This window comes from Pteropus medius, unplaced genomic scaffold (assembly GCF_902729225.1).
Source record: "Pteropus medius unplaced genomic scaffold, Ma_sr-lr_union100, whole genome shotgun sequence".
Lineage (NCBI taxonomy): Eukaryota > Metazoa > Chordata > Mammalia > Chiroptera > Pteropodidae > Pteropus > Pteropus medius.
In genome coordinates, this window is record NW_024354500.1 from 10,105,480 (window position 1) to 10,126,801 (window position 21,322).

General features: G+C 38.6%; 1 protein-coding gene across 10 annotated transcripts in view; it reads left to right on the forward strand.

Moving 5' to 3' along the window:
• The first annotated feature begins 465 nt into the window (after positions 1-465).
• SYNCRIP (synaptotagmin binding cytoplasmic RNA interacting protein) overlaps positions 466-21,322 on the forward strand; it is a 28,990-nt gene continuing 8,133 nt past the window's right edge. For 3 of the 10 annotated variants that reach the window (XM_039853268.1, XM_039853270.1, XM_039853274.1), the window contains exons 1-9: positions 1,285-1,449; positions 2,799-2,958; positions 3,679-3,797; positions 3,918-4,025; positions 6,428-6,817; positions 15,375-15,510; positions 16,456-16,661; positions 18,773-18,922; positions 19,227-19,348. In XM_039853268.1, the coding sequence (XP_039709202.1) occupies positions 2,811-2,958; positions 3,679-3,797; positions 3,918-4,025; positions 6,428-6,817; positions 15,375-15,510; positions 16,456-16,661; positions 18,773-18,922; positions 19,227-19,348 (1,379 nt within the window). In that variant the 5' untranslated portion in view covers positions 1,285-1,449; positions 2,799-2,810. Of the gene's footprint in view, positions 603-959; positions 1,450-2,798; positions 2,959-3,678; positions 3,798-3,917; positions 4,026-6,427; positions 6,818-15,374; positions 15,511-16,455; positions 16,662-18,772; positions 18,923-19,226; positions 19,349-21,322 lie in introns of those variants that run through there. The other 7 variants (XM_039853276.1, XM_039853275.1, XM_039853271.1 and 4 more) reach the window with 6 other exon arrangements.

Sequence of the window (21,322 nt, forward strand, 5' to 3'; positions counted from 1 at the left end):
GTGCTATGAGGAAGCCCATAACTGCTTAAAAGGCCAGGGACTGAAATGGAGTATTGCACAACTCTATACCAGGCGGTTTCGCTTCCAAATCTGGCCTTCGTATCATCCCAAGGCCGGAGCCGCTTCTCGCTCCAGCGGAGCCAACCCCGTCCCCTCTCAAAAGCGGCCGGGGTTTCCCCGTCTGAGCCTCGGACGCCCCTCCCTCTGTCCAAGGTTCTCGCGAAAGCGAAGCGGCGCGGGGCCCTGGGAGGTCCCATTGTCCATCCAGGGAGACCCGGTCTCCCCGAAATTACTCCCGCACTTGCGCCCCGCCGGCTAGCTTAGCCAAAGGTCCGCGGATCTCCACGCCGCTCCCCTCCCCCGCTGCCCCATTGTCTGTCTCGCCCCGCCCCGGGGGACACGTGCGCCTGCAGCTTCCCCGAGCGAGGACAGCGCGGGGCGAGGGCGGCGTGGACACCGCCTGGAACGGCTACGCGGCCGCCGCGCTGGGGGCGGGGGCGGGGGCCGGGCGCGCTCCGACTGGCGGGTGCGCTCCAAGGGGGCTGCGGGCGCGTTCCGAGCCCCGCGCCCCGTCGGCCCGGGACGGGGCGGCTGTGTCGCGGGTAAGAGTTCTGTGGGGGTTGCGTGCGCGTGGTGCTGCGGCGGGGGTGGGGCGGGGCGGAGTGGGGAGATGCCTGTCTCCTGACAAAGGAGAACGAGTGGGACACGAAGAGCCGGCCCGGCCCGCCCCGCCTGGAGGAGAGCGGGAGGAGGAGTGTCGGGAGGGGAAGGGGCGGGCCTTTCATTCACTCCCGGCCCCTCCGCCGCCGCCGCCGCCGCCGCCGGGGCGGAAGGGCGGGGTCTCGCGCCCCCGCGGGGGTGAGAAGCAAGGGAGGCGGCGGGCGAGAGGGTGGAGACCGCAGGCGCGCGTCCCGAGGCGTAGGCTACGTCGTCACGTCAGCGCGGGAGAGAGAAAGAGAGGAGCCGACTCGGCAGAGACTGGGGGACGGGGCTGAGAGAGCGAGAGAGGGAGGGAGTGAGCCAACGAGCGTGCGAGCGAGGAGGAGAAAGGCGGCCACTCGAGCTTGAGCGGCCGCAGACGGGAGTGGGAGCAGTGGGGGAAAGGAGCAGGGAGGGGAAAACGACAGGCCGAGACAAGGCAGACAGAGACTGGTGGTGTGGTTGTAGGGGGAAAGGAGGAGCTGGAGGAGGGCACGGGCTGAGGGAGTGAGTGAGGAGCGGACGCGCGAAGGGAGGGGAGGGAAAGGGGGGGGTCACGCGGGCGCGCGCGCGCACCGGGAGCGCGCTCGGAGGCGAGTGGAACTGGATCGGGTTTGCTGCCAGCGGCGTGAGCTTCGGCCGCCATTTTACAACAGCTCCACTCGCGCCGGACACAGGGAGCAGCGAGCACGCGTTTTCCGCAACCCGATCTCCTCGGACAGGATTCCTCCGCCGCAGCCCAACGGGGAGGTAACGACCGCCAGGACTCGGGTCTGGGAGGGGAGTTCAGTGACAATTGTGGAGTGAGCTGGGGGAGGGCGGTGCGGGAGAAACCGGCTTTTCTGGAAAATGGATTCCAAGGGGGAGAGGAGCACGTTGACTGGGGCTGCTTGGGAGTAGGCCGCGGCCCGCACCGCCACTTCCTCCTCTTCTCCATGTGCTGCCGCCGTTCTGGCTTTGTCTGCTGCGCCCCAGGGAGGAGGCACCCCCGCGTCCCCGTGGCCCGCGAGGACCGCGAGCGGCGGCGGAGTTGGTGCTGTCGTGGCCGTCGCCGCGGCGTGGGAGTGGGCGGAGAGGAGCCGGTTCAGTCCAGCAGCCGCGCGGTGGGCTTGGGTGGTGCTTGCAGTCCGGCCGGCGTTGGGCAGTTCGCGGAACGCCCTCACGCCGCCGGGTTGTCGGCCCTGGCCCGGGGGTGGGACAGCTGGCCCGGGCGTTGCAGCCACTGTACGGACGGGAGAGAGGTGGGGGCTTGAATTGCGTCCCGCGTCTCTGGTCTCGGTGGGGCAGGCGGGCTGCCGGGGGTCGCCGGCGCCCGGGGCGGAGAGAGCCATGTGTCACAGCGGAGACGGCGGCGCTGGGGGGGCGGGGAGAGCCTGTGGCCTGGTGCCGACGCGGCTCCGGTGTTGAGGGGTGAGATTGTGCTGCTGATGCTTTCCGGGAACTCCGACCGCGGCTTCGGATTGATGTCGGGAGCCGGTGATGGTCGTCTTGGCCGGGGACTCGGTGGGTTTCCGTTGGAGGAAGTTGTAGGATATTTGAAGGCGCAGAGCACGTGTTTCTAATGGGCTCCTGGTGGCCGCGGCGGTGAGGCTGCCGCTCTGGGTGCGGAGTCGGGGGCGGGCTTTGGGATGCGGGGGTGAAGGGTGGAGAAATTGGGTGGTGGGAAGGTAGCTTGTGTGAGCGCTTTGTTCTTCGCTGACTGTTGTTACTGATCTATAAGGGGCAGGCGGGAAAAGCGCGCACTTTGGGGGTTTACCTTTGAGAGGGAAAAGCCCAGCTTTGCTTTATCCACACACCTCATTCTCTGGGCACAGCAGCGTGTGGCACGCTGGCTGGTCCCATGCTGATTGGGCTCCATTTGTAATGTGGTTTTTCCTAGGAAGTGTTAGCAGGTGAGTCAGGGGTGGTGCTGAGGAAACATAAGTGTCCCGCGCTCCAAATCAGGCTTGTCAGGCGATAGTGACTTTAAGGCTTCTCTAAAGGGAGGCACAGGCTGGCTAGTGAAGAAATTGGTAGAGAAAGTTAAGATTGGGGCTCTTACATTGTCCTCTACCCTATTTGAAGATCCTAGTTTAATTTTGCTTATTGCGTTTGAACAGATCTCTGGAAACATGGCTACAGAACATGTTAATGGAAATGGTACTGAAGAGCCCATGGATACTACTTCTGCAGTTATCCATTCAGAAAATTTTCAGACATTGCTTGATGCTGGTTTACCACAGAAAGTTGCTGAAAAACTAGATGAAATTTACGTTGCAGGTAAGAACTAACACTTGCAAAATTATATTATGAAATTTTTCTATTGGATTTCTAGCTTTGAGCTAAAATAGCAACTTTTTGTGGTTTCCAATAAGTGTGGGAACTGGAGTTTTGTTTTGCCTTGTTGTGATAGTTGTCAACTAGAGGTAAGGTGTACTGTATGTAGAGGGAGGGAAGAAGGGTTAGGTAAAATCTGGCTGGCCAGATGGATAAGTATATGATGGTAGCAACAGCTGCTCAGTGTTGGGAGCAGGCCATGTGACTTTTTGGGGGTATTTTTGTAGTAGGATTTCTGTTAAATGATTTGATAACTATAGACTTGTAGTTTGTCTTGGTGTGGCTCTTTTTTCTAGTGGTTATTCGAAATGGAGTAGAGGTTTGTTAGTCATGCTCGGTATTTTGTTGGTTGATTTTAGAATTTGTAAGCTTATATATTTAGTGTAGAAATACTTAGTATTCAGAACTTTCTGGCTTAAACACAGAACAAGATGAGAAATTGACTCATTGTAAGTGTGGTTGAGAGGCCTTATTTAGTTTACAGTGCAGTATAGAATGGCCAAAGTATGTGTGTTTTTCATTATATAGATAGTAAGAGGAATGGAAGAATACTTAGTTGGCATGCTTGCATCTGTACTGGTAAACAGTGGTGTTTTCTTTAAAAAAATTAAAAGGTCCAAAAATGTTAAAAGTTGACAATTAATTAATTTTTCTCTTCTCCAGGGCTGGTTGCACATAGTGATTTAGATGAACGAGCTATCGAAGCTTTAAAAGAATTCAATGAAGACGGCGCATTGGCAGTTCTTCAGCAGTTTAAAGACAGTGATCTCTCTCATGTTCAGGTAACATTAATGTCAGTGTAAAAAGAATAAAAAACTTGAGTAGTTTTGATATAGTTTAAGTTTGACATAATTGATACAGATGAGATAGTTATTAAATGTGTTTGGAAATTTTCTTTGCAGAACAAAAGTGCCTTTTTATGTGGAGTCATGAAGACTTATAGGCAGAGAGAAAAACAGGGGACCAAAGTAGCAGATTCTAGCAAAGGACCAGATGAGGCAAAAATTAAGGTATGTCTTAAAAAAACTTTTTCCTCCCTTCAATTTTAAAGTTCTTTCAACTATTTTCTATCTCTGGTAAATATTCCTTGGTTGTGAGATGGGTGTTCTTTTTTAGATGTTGAGAGTTAAAGACCATGAGATAGTTTGCTAATCTTTTCTAATTACTATTTTTTGACGTTTCTTTTCTGTAACTATTTGTTTCTAAAACAATTTGATGTTTTTAAGTTTTTTGTTATCCACTTACTGAAGTTAAATCTGCGGTGTTGGCATTTTAAACAAAAAATTTAAGGAAATAACATCTACTATGTTTTTAGGTGCTTTTTGAAAAGCTGCAGATCCAGCTTTTACTGACTGGAACCAAAAATGGGAGGGGATCTGTTCACTCCATACTAGTGGAAAGTGTACATTTAGCAGTTAACTGCTTTTCTTAGGATTGTCAAACCGTCAAATGAAATGGATTTAGAATTTTAACAGTGCCTTTTTCCCTCTCCATTACTATGGATTATTAAGGCTAAATTGTTCATTTCTAAAAAGCAGTGTGGAAATGTAAAAGGAAACTGAGGGCTGGGAGTAGAATTTAATTTTTTTATTTTTTAAAATCGTATAGAATAGTTAATTGCCTCAGATTCATCTAGGTTTTGTCTTTTGTTGTTACTTAGTTTTGTTGTTTTTATTTCATAGAAAATGGGAGTGATCATACTAGTTTTAACCTGGTGCTCTTAATACAGTGTGCGAATGCTCTTGAACCAAAGGTTATGGTTTAAGATAAATCAGTTATTGACAGTTTAGGTGTTGGGTGGTGTTTTAATGGTATGATAAGAGCAAAGCTTGGAATATGGAGTTAGCTGTTAATGTCATCCATAAATTTGAGGCTTTTCCAGGACTAGCTGTGAGTGAATTGTGTTTCATCTATAAACCTAATTTTTCCACAGAAATTTTATCAGTTGTAATTAAATGTACATTTGGGAGTTAGAATTATTAAACTTTTATTAAAAACTTGGTTTAATTTGTGTGTGGGGTTTTTTTTTTTTTTTTTTTAGTTCTATGAAAGGGAGTGACTTAAATTGTGGCAAGAAGGCAGAGACATTATTATAGATGGTTCGACAGAATAAGTTTTACCTTTTTGTTTTTAGGGCTTGACATAAAAGGTTTTATTTAGGTCATATAAAGATTAAGGGCAAAGAAGCATAGGAATTACATATGTGGAAAAGGGAAAATGAGCCATTTAATGATTTCATTTATGTGACAGTAATAAATGAGTTTATTTTTGTTACTAACCCAATGTTGCACCTTTAAGCAAACATTTGGGTATAATAGAAAAAGACTGCTTAATATTTGTAGTGCTTTGTAGGCCTTTTTGTTTTTGTCATTTACAGTATTTTCTCATAAATACTTAATGTTCTTTGAGTAGAAAGTTTCAACTCTGTCTCGTCATTTTCATTTGCAGAGACTGAGGTGACCCCAGATCATTTACCAGCATTTTGATGTTTTGTCATATGCCTGGTATTTCTTTTTCTTCCAGAATTTATCAGCTAATTATTAGATTGGCTTTATTACTTAGAAAATGAGTTTTGTGCTTTGTGGTTTGAGATGATGGAGAAGAGGAATAATTCTTGGTTTTTTCCTTAGGCCAATGGTGGACTACTTTCTAGTACTTTTGCCTATAATAAGGGATGAAGAGAAACTCCTAATGCTCTGAGTAAATATGAGTTGTGTAAGTTTTAACAGTTCACTTTCAGGGAGATAAAATGTAGATACTATGTCACATTGTTGCAATTTCATGAAGTTTTAAAAGTCATTTTGGCTCTCATTTTTTCTGAATGATCCATGCTGTCCTGTGAAGCATGGTACTTGAATATCAGATGAATAAGAGGTTATTTTTCCTGTAGCTCCTAAGTTTCTGGACTTGAGTGTAATTTCTGTGAAGGTTGGTCATATGCCCAGAATGGCATTGTTGTACCTAGGAGTGTGGGGTATAGGGAATTTATTGGGTAAGAAATCCAGACTTGGGAGAGCTAACTTATCCTGCTGCTCCCTCCTTCAGGAGAGAATTAAACTCAACCAAATTAATGTGCAGTCATCTTTTTTAGGAGGTATTAGCAAAATAGGTACATGGTGCCTTGGAAGTTGTTGATGGATCAATGTTAGTTTTTTTGTTCACTAAGCCACTACTCAATAATCAGAGACCAGCAAATAATTTGAACAGGATCCTGAGATTTTTTCACCATGAATTAGAGCTATTACAAGTGTACATTAGAGAGGAAATTCTAAGACACCAGAAACCTGTTTTTAGGGAATGTTACCAAGATAATTGGGAAGATTTGAACAAGATTAATTTTGATTTTCAGTTGCTAAATGCATGAGTGTGGTCTTGTGAATTAAATGTATTAATGACATTTGAATTCTTCAAGGCACTCTTGGAAAGAACAGGCTACACACTTGATGTGACTACTGGACAGAGGAAGTATGGAGGACCACCTCCAGATTCCGTTTATTCAGGTCAGCAGCCTTCTGTTGGCACTGAGGTAAAGAAACTAAAAACTTGTACCTTTTGTAGTAAATGCACAAATGTCTGGTTTCCTAAAGAAACTCTCCATGGTTTTTACTTCATATTTAATTTACAGATATTTGTGGGAAAGATCCCAAGAGATCTATTTGAGGATGAACTTGTTCCATTATTTGAGAAAGCTGGACCTATATGGGATCTTCGTCTAATGATGGATCCACTCACAGGTCTCAATAGAGGTTACGCGTTTGTCACTTTTTGTACAAAAGAAGCAGCTCAGGAGGCTGTTAAACTGGTAAGTTTTTTTTTTCCCTTCAGTCTTCATATTCACTATCTTTAATTAAAGCCAGATTTTTTCTTATTGTGCCTAAGGGTTAACCAAAGGTTTATGAAGTGCTGATTAGGCATTGCCTTTCACATTCTCTGTGTATACATTTTAGCAGTATTTTTGCATGTACAGTTGATCGGATTCAGGATTCATAAGGTAGTATGGCAGAATTCCTAGTTATTGGTTCTTTGAAACATCTGGCTTAGTTATTTTTTTTAATTTATAGAAATGTTAAAAGATTTAGGAAAGTAATTGTAGTAGACAGGGCTCCCATAGTTTCTGGCCATATGTAGGTTATCCCTTTTTCAAAAATATTTCACAGAGACATTGTGATGATAAATTTCTAGTTAATGAATTAAATGGTTTTGTGGTAAGTGGCAAATTTTATTTGAAAATACCAAATGTTATGTGGGGACCTAGTTATTTTCCCAACTTTAAAAAGTTTTAAAGTTTCAAATCATGGCTTTTATAACCCTTCCTCAAATTAGTTTTATTACATTCTGTGAGTCAGGTTTCTATATTTCGTAAAGATGCTGAGGTTTAATTTCAAACCAAGATATTTAAATGGTTCACTATGGCAGATGTTAAATTTGCTTTATCTGCCTGCCTTATACGAGTAATTCTAAACAAACTTAAAGGCCTCAGATTTCTCCTCCTGAATTTTATTTTTTCTTCTCTATTAAAAATATTGCATTTTAAGGCATACTTTAAGGAGAGGAAAAGTATATTCTGCTTTGCTTTCTATATTGCTTGAATCTCTCCATTGGTGTGTATAATTGAATATGATAAAGGTTTAACGTTAGAAAAGTACGCTACTTGGAAGAGTATAGGTTTCTTTAAAAAAAAAAAAGAATTCAGTAGTGTAGGTATTTTTAAATCATTGCTGATTTTTTCCTTTTAAAGAATGCTTCCTATTTCAGAGGGGGTTTAGCTCTCGGGAGCCATTCACTGGTAACCTTGGAGCTGTCCAAATTTTAGTTTAAGCAGTTCAGGTATAATTAAAGTCTTAGTAAGAGTTCTGGAAAGATACTTTATAAATCATTCAATTTAATTTATGAAAGAACATTTACGCCATGTAGTAATAAAGTAGCAGTTTCAATGTAGAAGTGTAGAATAAGAAGGCAGTGAGGGTAGTATCTTACTACAAAAAGCTAGTATGGAATTTAGCCCATTTCATCTACTATATAAAGTTTTAATTTTTTTAAGCATAGTTACTTAGTATTATGAGTAATGATTTATTGACATTTTTAAAAGGAATCATTAAAGTAACATTTGTAGCCTGCTTAATTCTTCCTACCAAAATACACTAATTATGGGATCCTCATTAGAGCTTGTTTCTACATAATTTCTAGAAACCTTATAGTAAAGATAAGGTCATTGGGCCCTTGAGCCACACTTCTCTTGCTCAGGCCTGTTTCTATGTCTGGAAGTGTACTGTTGCTTTATCCTCCCTTCCAATAAAGCTGTTATTTTGCTGCTGTAAAAAAAAAACAAACAAACAAAAACTCAAACAAAAAATCATTGGAGGGAGATGATACGTAATCTTCAGACTAATGGTGGACTACTTTCTAGTACTTTTGCTTATAATAGGATGAAGAGAAACTCCGTGATGATTTTGAGTGCCAGTAAATACACATGAAATATGTTTCAGTTTGGACAGTTGCCTTGGTTTAACAAAATAATGTAGTCTGAAATTGCATTGCTGTAGGCTTAGTGTATAGACTTAGTAATATAGTCAAGTTTTTGAACTGCAGTGCAGAAGTTTTCCATAGGTAACCGAAGAGCCGTTTTGATTGGTCTAGGAACTAACTTTTGTCCTAAACTTTTTAACATTTTTTTCCTGGGTTTGTGATTTTGAGTCCTTATCTGGGGGCGTGCTTATATTTTAATGCCTGATGAATAGGAGGCTTTGCATTTGGTGCTTTTTAATAGATAATCTTAGTGGGAGGTGGTGTACATCCAATGTGATGAATTGGATGTGTTAGCCGTTGCTTTTTTAAAAAGGATGCTTTATTGTGACTAGAATTTGATAATAATAGAATTGAGAGATTTGCCTTAATTCAACAGTAAAAGAATGGACTAGACTTTTGAGGAAATGAAACATTATGGAGAAATAGAAAACTCAAGTTGGATGTTTTAGTGCTTTCTATTTATTTGAGGAAATAAGTACCTCTCTCAAGTATATTCCTTAAGGGATCATACTTTGAAAACTATTCCTAATTGTGTCATAGATGAGTGTCTACTCAAATTACAGCTCTATTCAAGGTGATTTTTTATGTAAGATAATTGACCCGTCATTCTAGTTGTAGATAATCAGATGTTGAGAAAAGGCCTCTTTTGCATTATTTATGGATCAGACGAGATTGAAGCACCCTCTCTTTTTTGCTTTCCTATACTTTTGAGTGTCTTTAGGAATACTTTAAATCATAATAGTTTATGTATTTGGCCTTTTTGATGTGATTCAACAATTTTTCTCCTAGATTAAAAGCTATTATAGATTTTAAATTGGCATCTGAATTATAAAAATGAGATAATTGATATTAACAGCTGAAGAAGAGGTGTGAAGTTAGAAAGCAACTGCAGGCTTCTTAAATGACCCTATTTTCAGCCAATATCTGCCTTGTATTTGGAGGAATAAAAAATTTCATCTCTAAATGATGATAATCTAGCTAGGGAATCAAGATCTAAATTTGTGAAAAGGTGAATAAGTAGCTACTACTTGAGTGCTTGCTATGGCACAGAAGCTGTGGTAGATGCTACATTATTACTTTTAAATTACCACTTTAACTCTTTCTTCAAGATAAGTGATATTACTTTCATTCTGCAGAAGAGGCTGGTGGCTTGCCTGAGGTCTTACTGCTTTAGTTTGATACCAAGTTTGTTTAGGAGTGCCTTTTGTTAAGTAGACATAGCAAATAAACCCAGCAGTATGGTTTGTCACCTGGTAGACTGATTCTTTATGTAGTAGTTTAGGTAGTGTTGGAAGGAGCTCAGGAAGTCCTCTCTCGACTGCCAAGACATTTTTGGCATCTAAAACCTTTTTACCATCTTCACTGTTACCACTCTGGTCTAAGGTACCATTCAAAGAATCCGCCTAACTAGCTAGTCTCACTGCTCTCCATGGCTCCTTTAACGGTCTTACCATTTGGCAGCGTAGATCACAACATTTCCATGCCGAAAACTAATAATGGCTTCCAAAGGAGGCCCTATCTGATAAGTTTCTTCTTATCTCTTTCTCCTACTCTTTTTTTATTACCTTTCTACTTTGCCTATTTTGTTCTCCACCTAAGCTCTGACCATTTCCATCTTATGGCTACCTTCTGCTTTCTAACACTTCAACCAGTTATCACAGATGCTGCCGCCTTATCAGTCTTTTTAGGTGACTTTTCCTGACTCTGAGCAGCACCCATCTGCCCCATGACGGTAATCTCGAACACGATCAAATAGAATGCTTGGGTGTACTTAGAATTATTTCTTGACTTTATAAATTATTTGCTTATCTCTCCATCAGAATTTTTTTTTTTTTAAACCTGTATTCCCCTACATTTAGAAGAACAGCCCCACTGTATAATAAGTGCTGGATAAATAACCTGACTGGATGACCAGTGCCATCTAATCCATTATTTACAACATAATTTATAATATTCCCATATTAGCTATGGGCCATTTGCTGTTTAAAGGTTTTTTAGCTTCCTTTTGCAATTATTCTGTGCTACCTTCAGTCACAGGGATTATTGTAGATTGATTGGGGCGGGGCAGGTGGAGGAGTTGAAGCTTTACCTTTTACTCCCTGGGGGATATTTGGAAGTATATGTAGTATTTGGTGTCACAAAGGCTAGGGGGAAGGACAGATACTATACTATGCATATATATTTGTGTGGTATGCCGCTGGAATTGGAGCCTAGGGCTACTGGTGTTGCAGTGCCTATTAGTCCTACGTAATGGAAATATCCTGCTGAAAATAGTGCCTATGTTAGAAATATTTGAGTAGTTGATGTCTACTCACATTAAAAATTATGGTTTTATAGTTGCTGATGGTTTTATTCACCAAAGTGGTTATATATATATATCAGTGTAACGTGTGTAGACATTATGAACAAGCCGTGGACAGGATTGGCCCACAAAATATTTTAGTAGCAATTTAGCAGATATTTAGTGTGTTTAGCATGAGAATTTTTACTATGGGCATATTTACAAGGTAGTTTGATTCAACTATTTAGAATTTACAGGACAGGAGTTTACAATTAAAGTGGAAGCAGATTGTTCAAAGGGTAATGGAGAGATGAAGGGGTAGATTGCTTTGTGTTGGGATTGTTAGAGGTTTGTGATAAAAAGATTTGAGCAGGACAGTGAAGAAAATAAATGATTCTAGCTGAAGCAGTGTTTTATGGAAAGAAGTAGGAGATAAAACTTGTATAAAGTCAGTGCCAGAAAGCATTAGTCATTACTGCTGGGTTGAGTTGCATAGTGCCATTAAAATGTTGATCATTGGTATAGGTAACATGATGTAAATCGTGGAATAATGAAGAATGTTTGGATGAAGAAAACAAAGGCCACAGGAGAGGCAGCAATAGAAAGAGGAGAGGTCAAAGATTTTTAAGAGAGAAATAGTAGTAGTAGCAGTATGTTGTAGGTTCTATTCCAGTTTTTACCAGTGATTTCAATGAGGGCAGAGTTGGACTACCCTTGAAACATTTGGTGACTTGAATCTGCAAATAGTGATGAATGTCCTGGGTGACATAATCAGGATTTGAAAAGATTTTTATAGCTTGGGACAGATAGTTTACAGCAGCAAGATGAGTAGAGACAAAGACAAGCCTCATACACAACTAATATTACAAGCTGTAGTGTGTGTCAGCAGAGTGGTATGGTTGCCAAATAAGTTAAGGTAATCATGGACTACATGTTATAGAGGCATGGTATCTAGAAGTGAAAGGTTAGTAAGAGTCTCCAGCTTATTCTAGACACCTCAGCTTCATTCTGCATGTACAGTATTATGTTACTGGATGTCACTATTTGGTGACACTCTTGGAGGTACTTTAGTTTGCCAATATCAGGGAAGGAATGATTAGCCAAGCATAGAGAACAGTTGAGTCATGATGAGCATTGTGTACAGATATATGAAGTGCTGTCATTTGAGGGGAGGAAAGAGACACTAGAATTTTTAGGGAGGCAAATTTGGCTCAATATAAAGAACACTTTGTAATTAAGAAATGTTTAAAAATAAAGCGGACGGGCTTGGCAGGTAATGGCTTTGCTGCTATAAGAAGAGTTCAGACCAAGCAACCACATCTGGATCAGACACCAAATCTGAGATTGCTAAATTTTGGGGGGATTTGGTGACCAGCTATGAGGGAAGGAAAAAGTGACTTGATGTTTTGAGCCTAGCTGACAGAAATGTTCCAAACTATACAATTCCTGTTTTGGTATTTGAAATACTGAAACAGCATTGATTAATGTTCACAGTTCATCTTTCTTTTATTCGGTCACCTCACTTTGGTACTAGATCTGAAAGCTAGATTTCTAAAACTTCACGTCAGTGCCCACCTTCCTAGAGTTTGGAAAGACCTCATTTAAAAAAATTTTTGAAACCATCATAGTGTCCTGATGTACTAATTCTTAATTCTTGAGAGTTAGGGTTTATTAGCAAATTAAAATCTCTTAGGGTTCAGAACAGTTTTTGTTATGCCCTTCTGCCATCTGTCACCGACCTGCTGGGATATGAAGTTTAGTTTCGAATTGAAAGTGATAGATAAAGTCTTTAAAGAGTGAGAAAAGTTAAGTCAGATATACATGTGAAAGTGCGTGCCTAATCTGTAGATGGGAGATCAGGCATTGCTTCAAAATGTTTGTTTATAGGTACTTTTGCTTTATTTGAATAATATGTTCAGAGGGTCGCCTTTGCTCCTTTAATGACTTATTTTCATTGGAGAGCCAATTTACTCATGAGTTGGCTAAAATTATCTCGTGTTTTTTTTTTGTTTTTTTTTTCTTTTTTTAGTTAAAAGGGATGAGTTGTAGTTTACTTTATAAATCTTGCTAAATCGTCATGTCATTAATATTGTTCAGAGATTATAGCCATCCTAAATACATCTTTTACTTACCCTTCCTTGAGTAATCATAGCAGGGCTAGTTATAGATTAGAAGCAAAGAACTTTTTCTTCTGGAAATAATAATGGAAACAGTCATTATTACTATTTTGTTATATTAATGTTGATGGAAGTGATATTACCAAGAATTTTAATATTTTTACAAGTTTGTTTTTTAACTTAGGTATTATAGTAAATAGCTCCTGCTCTTAGAACATTTGGAAATGAAAATAGAAAAAGAGGAAAAATTTTACCAGATCCTGTTATCTTCAAAATAACTTGTATTTCTTCCTTTAAACACTCTGTATTTCCTTCCATTCTTTTTTTTGATATTTTGTTTTTGTTAGCTCCTGGAGTTAGACTAGATTGAAAGCCATTGATTGTTGCTAATCTATTTGCTGCTAGATTATAAAAAATCTAGAGAATATACATGTCTTAAAACAATTTATTGTTTATTGTTAGGTTAACTTATTTGTGAATTTAGGGTATTGTAATTTACTTGTCTGTAATCTCATGCAATGATGGATTCATCCATAGCTCTGTTATTTGCAGGTAACCTGTATAGTTCTGCTTTTAAGAAGTTTTTGATCTAAATAAATGTTATGAGAAAACTGTGACACAGTTTCTCAGCCCCAGATAATTCTTTGTCATGCTAGCCTATTCTGTGAATTACAGGGTGTTCAGTAACATCTCTGGCCTCAACCTACCCAATAAATACCAGTAGCAAGTCCTCCCACCCTTAGTTGACAACCAAAAATGTATATAGACATTGTCATATGTCCCCTGGGGTGGTAAAACCACTTCTGTTGAGCACTATTGGTCTATGTTAACATATAGAATGGTGGTTTTGTTTACCTTTATAGGATTTAGGGATTGTAGAGTATTTTGATGGTTGAGCTCTACAAGTATGCTGAGGAGTTTGGATGGTGGAAGTTTGGATACTACAAGTATGCTGAGGAGTTTGGATGGTGGAAGTGTCAGGGAAAGCATTTTATTCGGAGGCTTAGCAGTCTGAAACTGTTTGAGAAATGATGTAAATAGCTTAAGATTATAGTATGGCGAGAAAGAGGAAGTGCTAGGGATTTTAGAGTGGACTTGTATGATGTCCAAGCATTTGAACTTTACCTTTAAGAGATTTTTTTCAATGGGTAAAAATGGTGATTATTGAAAAAAAAAGTCTCTGGCATAAGTGTAGAGAATAGAGAGTCCTGGGATCATGATGACCAAAAGACGTGGATAGAATAAACTGAGTCAGGGGAGTAGAAAGTACAGCTGTTCTGAACTAGATAAAGGATGTTTGAGCTTTATGTTTAATTTGAATGTCTAGAGATGGAGAGAGGGATGGGGAGGGATCAATTTTCTGAATTTGTTTTCTTCTCTTACACCTGTTAGCAAGAATGGGAATAATAGGGAAAGGGATGGTTTTCCTTTTGCTAACTTTTGCCATAAGGCTGTTCTGTAAGTTGTATGGAAACTCATGTTGATTCTTGAGTTATATAGGTTCACTTGTATGTACATTAAAGGTATATTTTGAGGTCAAGTGTGAGGGAGATTAATTAATTATTGCTGCTGCCGCCACCATTATTACAACTTTGAAATTTTGAGGTGATTTTAATTGTAATATGTATATAATCCACTTTTTTAGATAACTTGAATCTTTGGAACTTTGGTTTGTAAATAATGCTGATTGCTACCAATCAGTATTTGCCAATTTGACAGATTGTGTTTTCCCTTTTATGGGATATGGTTACTTGAATATTAAGTTTACTTTTTACTGTAGTTTTATAGTTACTTCTGTACTTTTACTATAATGCACTTGTTTTTCTCCAACTTTGTTGCAGGCTTAATGAAAATAAAATGAGGGGAAAAGTAAGGTTGGATTCAGACTAACAGGGTTCTTCCTTTTAGACTTAAGTTTATTTGAAGCTGAAAATCCGTCATTGCAACTTTAAGAGGTTAAGGGGAGATGGGAAAATAGATTCTGGTTAACAGAAAGGCAGAAAGCTTGTTGGTATTTGCGTGAGGATAACTGATTGACAGATTAGATTTAAATAGAAATTAAAGTATTGTGGAATCAGCCATTTTGAATGTAAGCTCCTACAGACCTGATTCCTAGTGATAATAAGTTTCCTAAATTTCAAGATCTTGAGGTTTGGGTTTTTTTTTTTTTTTTTTTTGCATTAATTTAATCCATAAACTTGTTCAGTATGTTTTGTCAGTACAGTCTTTGTATCTGTCTTAGATTATAATTTTCTCATACAGCGCCTTAATGGTAACTATATTTTTTAAATGATAAATTCTTGAGAAACACGATGTTGAAATTCTAATTTGTTAAAAGCTTGCATTAGTGTATAGGATATGCATAGCTTTCTAAAATAAGCATTTACAATAGGATTTATAAGTATAAAAACATCGTGTACTTTTTCCCCTTTCAGTATAATAATCATGAAATTCGTTCTGGAAAACACATTGGTGTCTGCATCTCAGTTGCCAACAATAGGCTTTTTGTGGGCTCTATTCCTAAGAGTAAAACCAAGGAACAGATTCTCGAAGAATTTAGCAAAGTAACAGGTAAGTTGGATTTATTTGGAAGGAGGTATGGTATGACTTTTTTTACTGAATGTAATTGCATACTTCTATGTGACAAGCACTGTTTTAAACACTACAGTTTATTGACTCATTCTTGCTACAGCCATATGACATAGGTAACTATTTTTCAGATAAGGAAACAGACGAAGTGTTTTTGGGAAATAACTTGATGAATGTTATGTAGTTAGTAAGGAATGCAATTGGATTTGAACTCAGAATGCAGAATCATTGTACATCTCTTGTTTGGAAGATTGTATTTCTTTGTGGGTTTGTATGCATTTCTAGGTGGTAGTTGAGATTGTTAGGATTGTTTGATGTGAAGTGATTTGATTTTCCACATTATAGGAATAAGTACTCTTGATATAAGCAGAGATTATACAGTCAATGTGGTATGATTTCTTTGAACTGTAAAGCCTTTTTTTATGTTTCTAAATGACAGGCTGCTTTTATTAGAAAATATTTTCATGTGCCTAGAATGTTTAGCAAATTATCCACCTGTTATTAGTCTCCAGGGACATTTGAAATTCTTATGTAATAACTAATATATTCTATTTTATTTGAAATAAAGCTACTGATATCTGAGGCTAGAAAAGTGTCATTAAAAAATTTTGGTGTTTACTTGTATAAGAAAAATATCTAACCACGTCTGACTTATACTGCCATTTTTCTAAAGCAGTTGTGTAAAAATTTTATCATGAATGGAAGCAGAATACTCCTTAGGTATATTTTAAGAGAATATATTTTCTTTAATAGGGATATCTGCTGGGAACATTTGAAAAGTGTGAATTAGGTAAATTACCTGGAGAATTCCTTCTAAAGATAAATGATTTTTTATTTTGATATTCAAATATTAGAAAAATAAATCTTTTGATCTTCTTCTTGCTTGTCATTTTATCTGATTTCTCTGGAATGGTTGCTTGCTTTCAGAGGGTCTTACAGACGTCATTTTATACCACCAACCAGACGACAAGAAAAAAAACAGAGGCTTTTGCTTTCTTGAATATGAAGATCACAAAACAGCCGCTCAGGCAAGGCGTAGGTTAATGAGTGGTAAAGTCAAGGTCTGGGGAAATGTTGGAACTGTTGAATGGGCTGATCCTATAGAAGATCCTGATCCCGAGGTTATGGCAAAGGTAATGGCAGTCAAGTTAAATTTTTTAAGGGGTTGGTGTGGGAGAGGGGGAAGGGGAAGACTTTAGATAGAGAAAAAGCATAAAATGAATTGTGTACTTTCTTTTTTTTTTTTAACCATTTTTGAAAGTGAGGAAAACATTCTTTATTCAGGCCATATACCAGAAATAGTACCATGTGCATGGAGAATGAGTATAGAAATTTATTTATGGACACTTGGCCATAATTGCGTAGCTGTCATACTCATGATGAAGTAATTAGCCTACATGCTGTGGAGGTGGTTCACTTATTTTTGTGTGGATTTTAAGAGCGATTTGAGATTTTAAGAATGGCGCCATTAGCTTACATGGTTTTTGTGTTAAAAGTCCTGTTCCTAAAAATAGTGAACTGTACTGGCCTCAGCAGAGCTGCTGCAGTTACAAGGTTTAGCTATTATTAGGTATCCTGCTTCAGCAGTCAGTTGAGACATCCTATGAGAACAAACATCTCTTGAGTCAACATTTTACTCAGTAATGGTTTGCAGTTAAGTTATTCTACCTTTTTGTCTTTAAGAATCCCTATTAATGGTTATAGGCTAGCAACTACAACTAGTTCACTTAAATCAAAAGAAGAGTAAAATGCTAGAACTGTGAATATTATGAAAGGATGAGTGGTCTTGAGGATGAAGATAGTTTGGATTCTTTTTTTCTCTGGCCTATTAAGCTCTCATTGGGTTATTAGTACTTCATATTAAGAAATTTGGATGCTCTTTCATGTGTTAGGAGGAAGCGATAGTTTCTTGGCCAAAAAAGGGCACATTTTATAGTTGTCCTTTGAGGAGCATACAAGATTGCAAGAATTGACCTTAATATTTTGAACTCTCTCCTCCTTTAAGATTTTAAAAGCAGGTCCTAATTAGTTTTGACCACCTGTATTGTGTTAAATGTTCAACAGCTATCTCATAGGGCATGGTATTCACATTGTTAGGAAGTAACCTTTATTTTCATTGCAAAATAATTACTAAATAAAACTACAAAGCATATGGTGTTTTTTGTTTTTCTTTTTTAGCAGAAAGTACAGAGTTACCATATATCCTCTGCCTACACACATGCAGACTTCCCTTGCTGTCAGTATCCATACCACAGTGGTACATTTGATACAATGAGTGAACTTACATGGACACATTATTATAACTCAAAGCCCATAGTTTACATTGGGATTCACTCTGAATGTTGTACATTCTTTGAGTTTGACAAATGAATGACATGTATCCATTTTTATAGTATCATACAGAATAGTTTCACTGCCCCAAGAATCCTCCCTCTGCTTATTCAACCTTTCCTCCCCTCTAACCCCTAGCAACTATTGATCTTTGTACTGTCTCCATAGTTTTGCCTTTTCCCAAATGTCATATAATTGGTATCATGCAGTATGTAACTTTTAAAGCTTATCATCTTTTATTTACATTTACTTTTAAGTTTCCTCCATTGTCTATTCATACTTGATAGAGCTTTTCTTTTTTTTTTTTTTTTAGCTCTGAATATTTCATTCCCCTACAGAAGGAATGAAACTTGGTTGTTTCCAAGTTTTGGCAGTTATTAACAAAGCTGCTATGAACATGCAGGTTTTTGTGTGGATGTGTTTTTAACTATTTGGGTAAATAATAACAGTGCGATGGATGGATCCATATGGTAAAAGTATATTCATAAGTAGCTCCCAAACTTTTCTCCATATTGGCTGTACTATCTTGCATTCTCACCACCAGTGTTCCTGTTTCTCCATATCCTCGCATTTGATGGTGTTAGTGTTTCAGGTTTTGGCCATTCTAATAGATGTGTAGTGGTATCTCACTGTTTTAATTTGCAGTTTCTTACTGACACGTGATGTTGAGCATCTCTTCGTATGCTTATTTGCCATCTATATATCTTCTTTGGTGAGATGTCTGTCCAAGTTTTTTGCCCATTAGATCCAACAGTCATGCTCTTTGGTATTTATCCAGATGAAAACTTAGTCTTTTATTTTTCTGATATTCTTCTAATGGGTTGTTTCCGAAGTTGCAGGGTGGGTGATGGCATGTTGGAAATTGAACTCTTTGGAAATATGCAGGGAGTTTATGTTTTCTTTTAAATTTCAGGTAAAAGTGCTGTTTGTACGCAACCTTGCCAATACCGTAACAGAAGAGATTTTAGAAAAGGCATTTAGTCAGTTTGGGAAACTGGAACGAGTGAAGAAACTAAAAGATTATGCTTTCATTCATTTTGATGAACGAGACGGTGCTGTCAAGGTAAATAACGGGGAATTATTATAGGCATCTAAATTAGACTAATCATTTTTAGTCATCCTAGAATCAGAATGTTTTAAAAAAATTGAAGGAATCTCAGGCATCAGGTAATCTACTCAAGCTAACTTTTATTGGCCTTACCAAATTGTATAAGTCAAAAATATTAGTTGAAAAGCTGGATCTTCGAATAAAAAAAAGAATCCTATTTTGTCTCATCTTTTCAAAATTACTGATAAATGATTTTTTAACTTTAAATGAATCAATTGTTTTTGAAGTCCTCATATTGATCAAAACGTAATTTTTTAAGGCTATGGAAGAAATGAACGGCAAGGACTTGGAGGGAGAAAATATTGAAATTGTTTTTGCTAAGCCACCAGATCAGAAAAGGAAAGAAAGAAAAGCTCAGAGGCAAGCAGCAAAGAATCAAATGTAAGTTGTATAAATTTTAATGTTGGTAGATTAACTGGCGATTAATAGGTGTTGCTTAAACCTGTTATAAATAAATCCATAACATGACTCTACCTTTTAAAGGAGACTTGAAACCTCTGAGGCACATAGAAGTGCCAGGAATATAAAGAAATGTTTATTGATATATTGCTATTGACTATAATGTGAAAATAATAATTTGAAATAATGGGAATTTTGTATAATAAATAAAAATCTAGGATATTTACTATTATATCTTTTGCAAAATGTGCTCTTGACTATGTTTTAAGTATTAGCTATACAAGTCTTAATAATATAATTGGTTAAAGGTGGAGATTCTTCTAAAAGGTAGGAAATATTAAACCTCCAAGTATGATAAACTGTTTCCTTTGTATCGGAGACTTCTTTACCAATACATAATGCCTGTTGCCATCTCAAAGATTTCACATACTATGCATGAGTTTTAAAAAATGGAATAAGAATATAGTTAAATAAGCAAACAACGTAGTTAAAACGACATAGTTATTGAGGTGAGAAAACAAGTGTGTAATGTGTTGTATTAGTAGAACATCTATAAAGGGATTACTTGCTCTTTAAAACAGTGAAGGAAATGGGTAAGGAAGAAGTTGGCAGCTTTAAAATATAGGTCGATAATGGATTTCGGAGGAGTAAGATGGATAACTACTATTTGATGTAGGAACAAAAATCACTACTTTATTAGGCCAGTTTTCTCTTCCTTGCCTTAGGTGGGATACAAAAGAAGAGATGGGGAACTTCAGCTTATGTCTGTTTCACAATCAAGAAAGTAATCCAGTTCTAATTTCTGCAGTTGGCTGTGCAGTTAGACAAGTTGACAAGGTCTGAGCCTCAGTTTGTTTAGTTTTAAAAGGAGGCCCGATTAAATTATGCAAAATGTCTTGTACCATGGTTATCTAGGTGATCTATGTATACTTGTTCTAGGATTAAAGAAACATACTTTTACTTGAGGCTTGGTGATAGTATAAAAGAACAAAGAGCTAGGGTTTGAAGGGTGAGGGGGACTTATGCTGTATTCTCAAACTCCTGAATATTCTCTACGCAGTGAAAATAACTTTGATATCTCTTCAGAAGACAGTTAACTGATTACATTTTATTAGTGCAGTGATAGAATATAAGTGTAGGAGATTGTATTAGATTTCTAATCTGTGATTTTAGCAGTTCTAGTTATGACTTGGTAGATGGAGGGTGGTACTAAAAGGTGGGGAATGTGAGTACATCTGTTGATATTAGAAAAGAACAGGCCAAATGGGATGACTGCATGCAGTACCTGCACTTTAACTTGCTGTAGTCATTCACTATTTTTTATTTTTTAATTTAAAAAACTATAGCACACGTTGCTACCTAGTCCTCATTAACTTCCTTTGTGTTGAGTACACTCTATTCCTCAGTTTGAGATGAGGAAACCGAGGCACAGAGGTCAACTTGGCCAAGGTTAGTCACATAGCTAGTAAGTAGTGGGATTGATTTGCACCAAGGCAGTCTGCTGCCTGGGGTTTCACTTTTAGCCACTATACCAGGGTTTTTCAGTTTCTACAATTCTCGACATTTTGTGCTGGTTAATTTTTGGTTATGGCGGCTGTCTTGTGCTGCATTGGATGTTTAGTAGTGTCCCTGGCCTCTTCCCACTAGATGTAAGTAGCACCCCAGTGGTCCCCTTCCCCTCCCCCAAGTATGACAGCTAAAAATGTCTCTAGATGCTACCATATACATATGGAGTGTGCACAATTATTCCCAATTCAGAATCACTGCATGACTGTATGCTGTTGTCATTGTATTATTTAGAGACAGGAAAGGATGTTTTTCCAATTAAGACAATCAAGTGAGCACAGTGCAACAAAATGGTCTGAGAACGACTAGCATTTATTTGTGTCAGTTGGTACAGGGCCGTTGTGAATTAAATATAAAACAACAGGCTGAATAAACATAATTAAAAGTAAA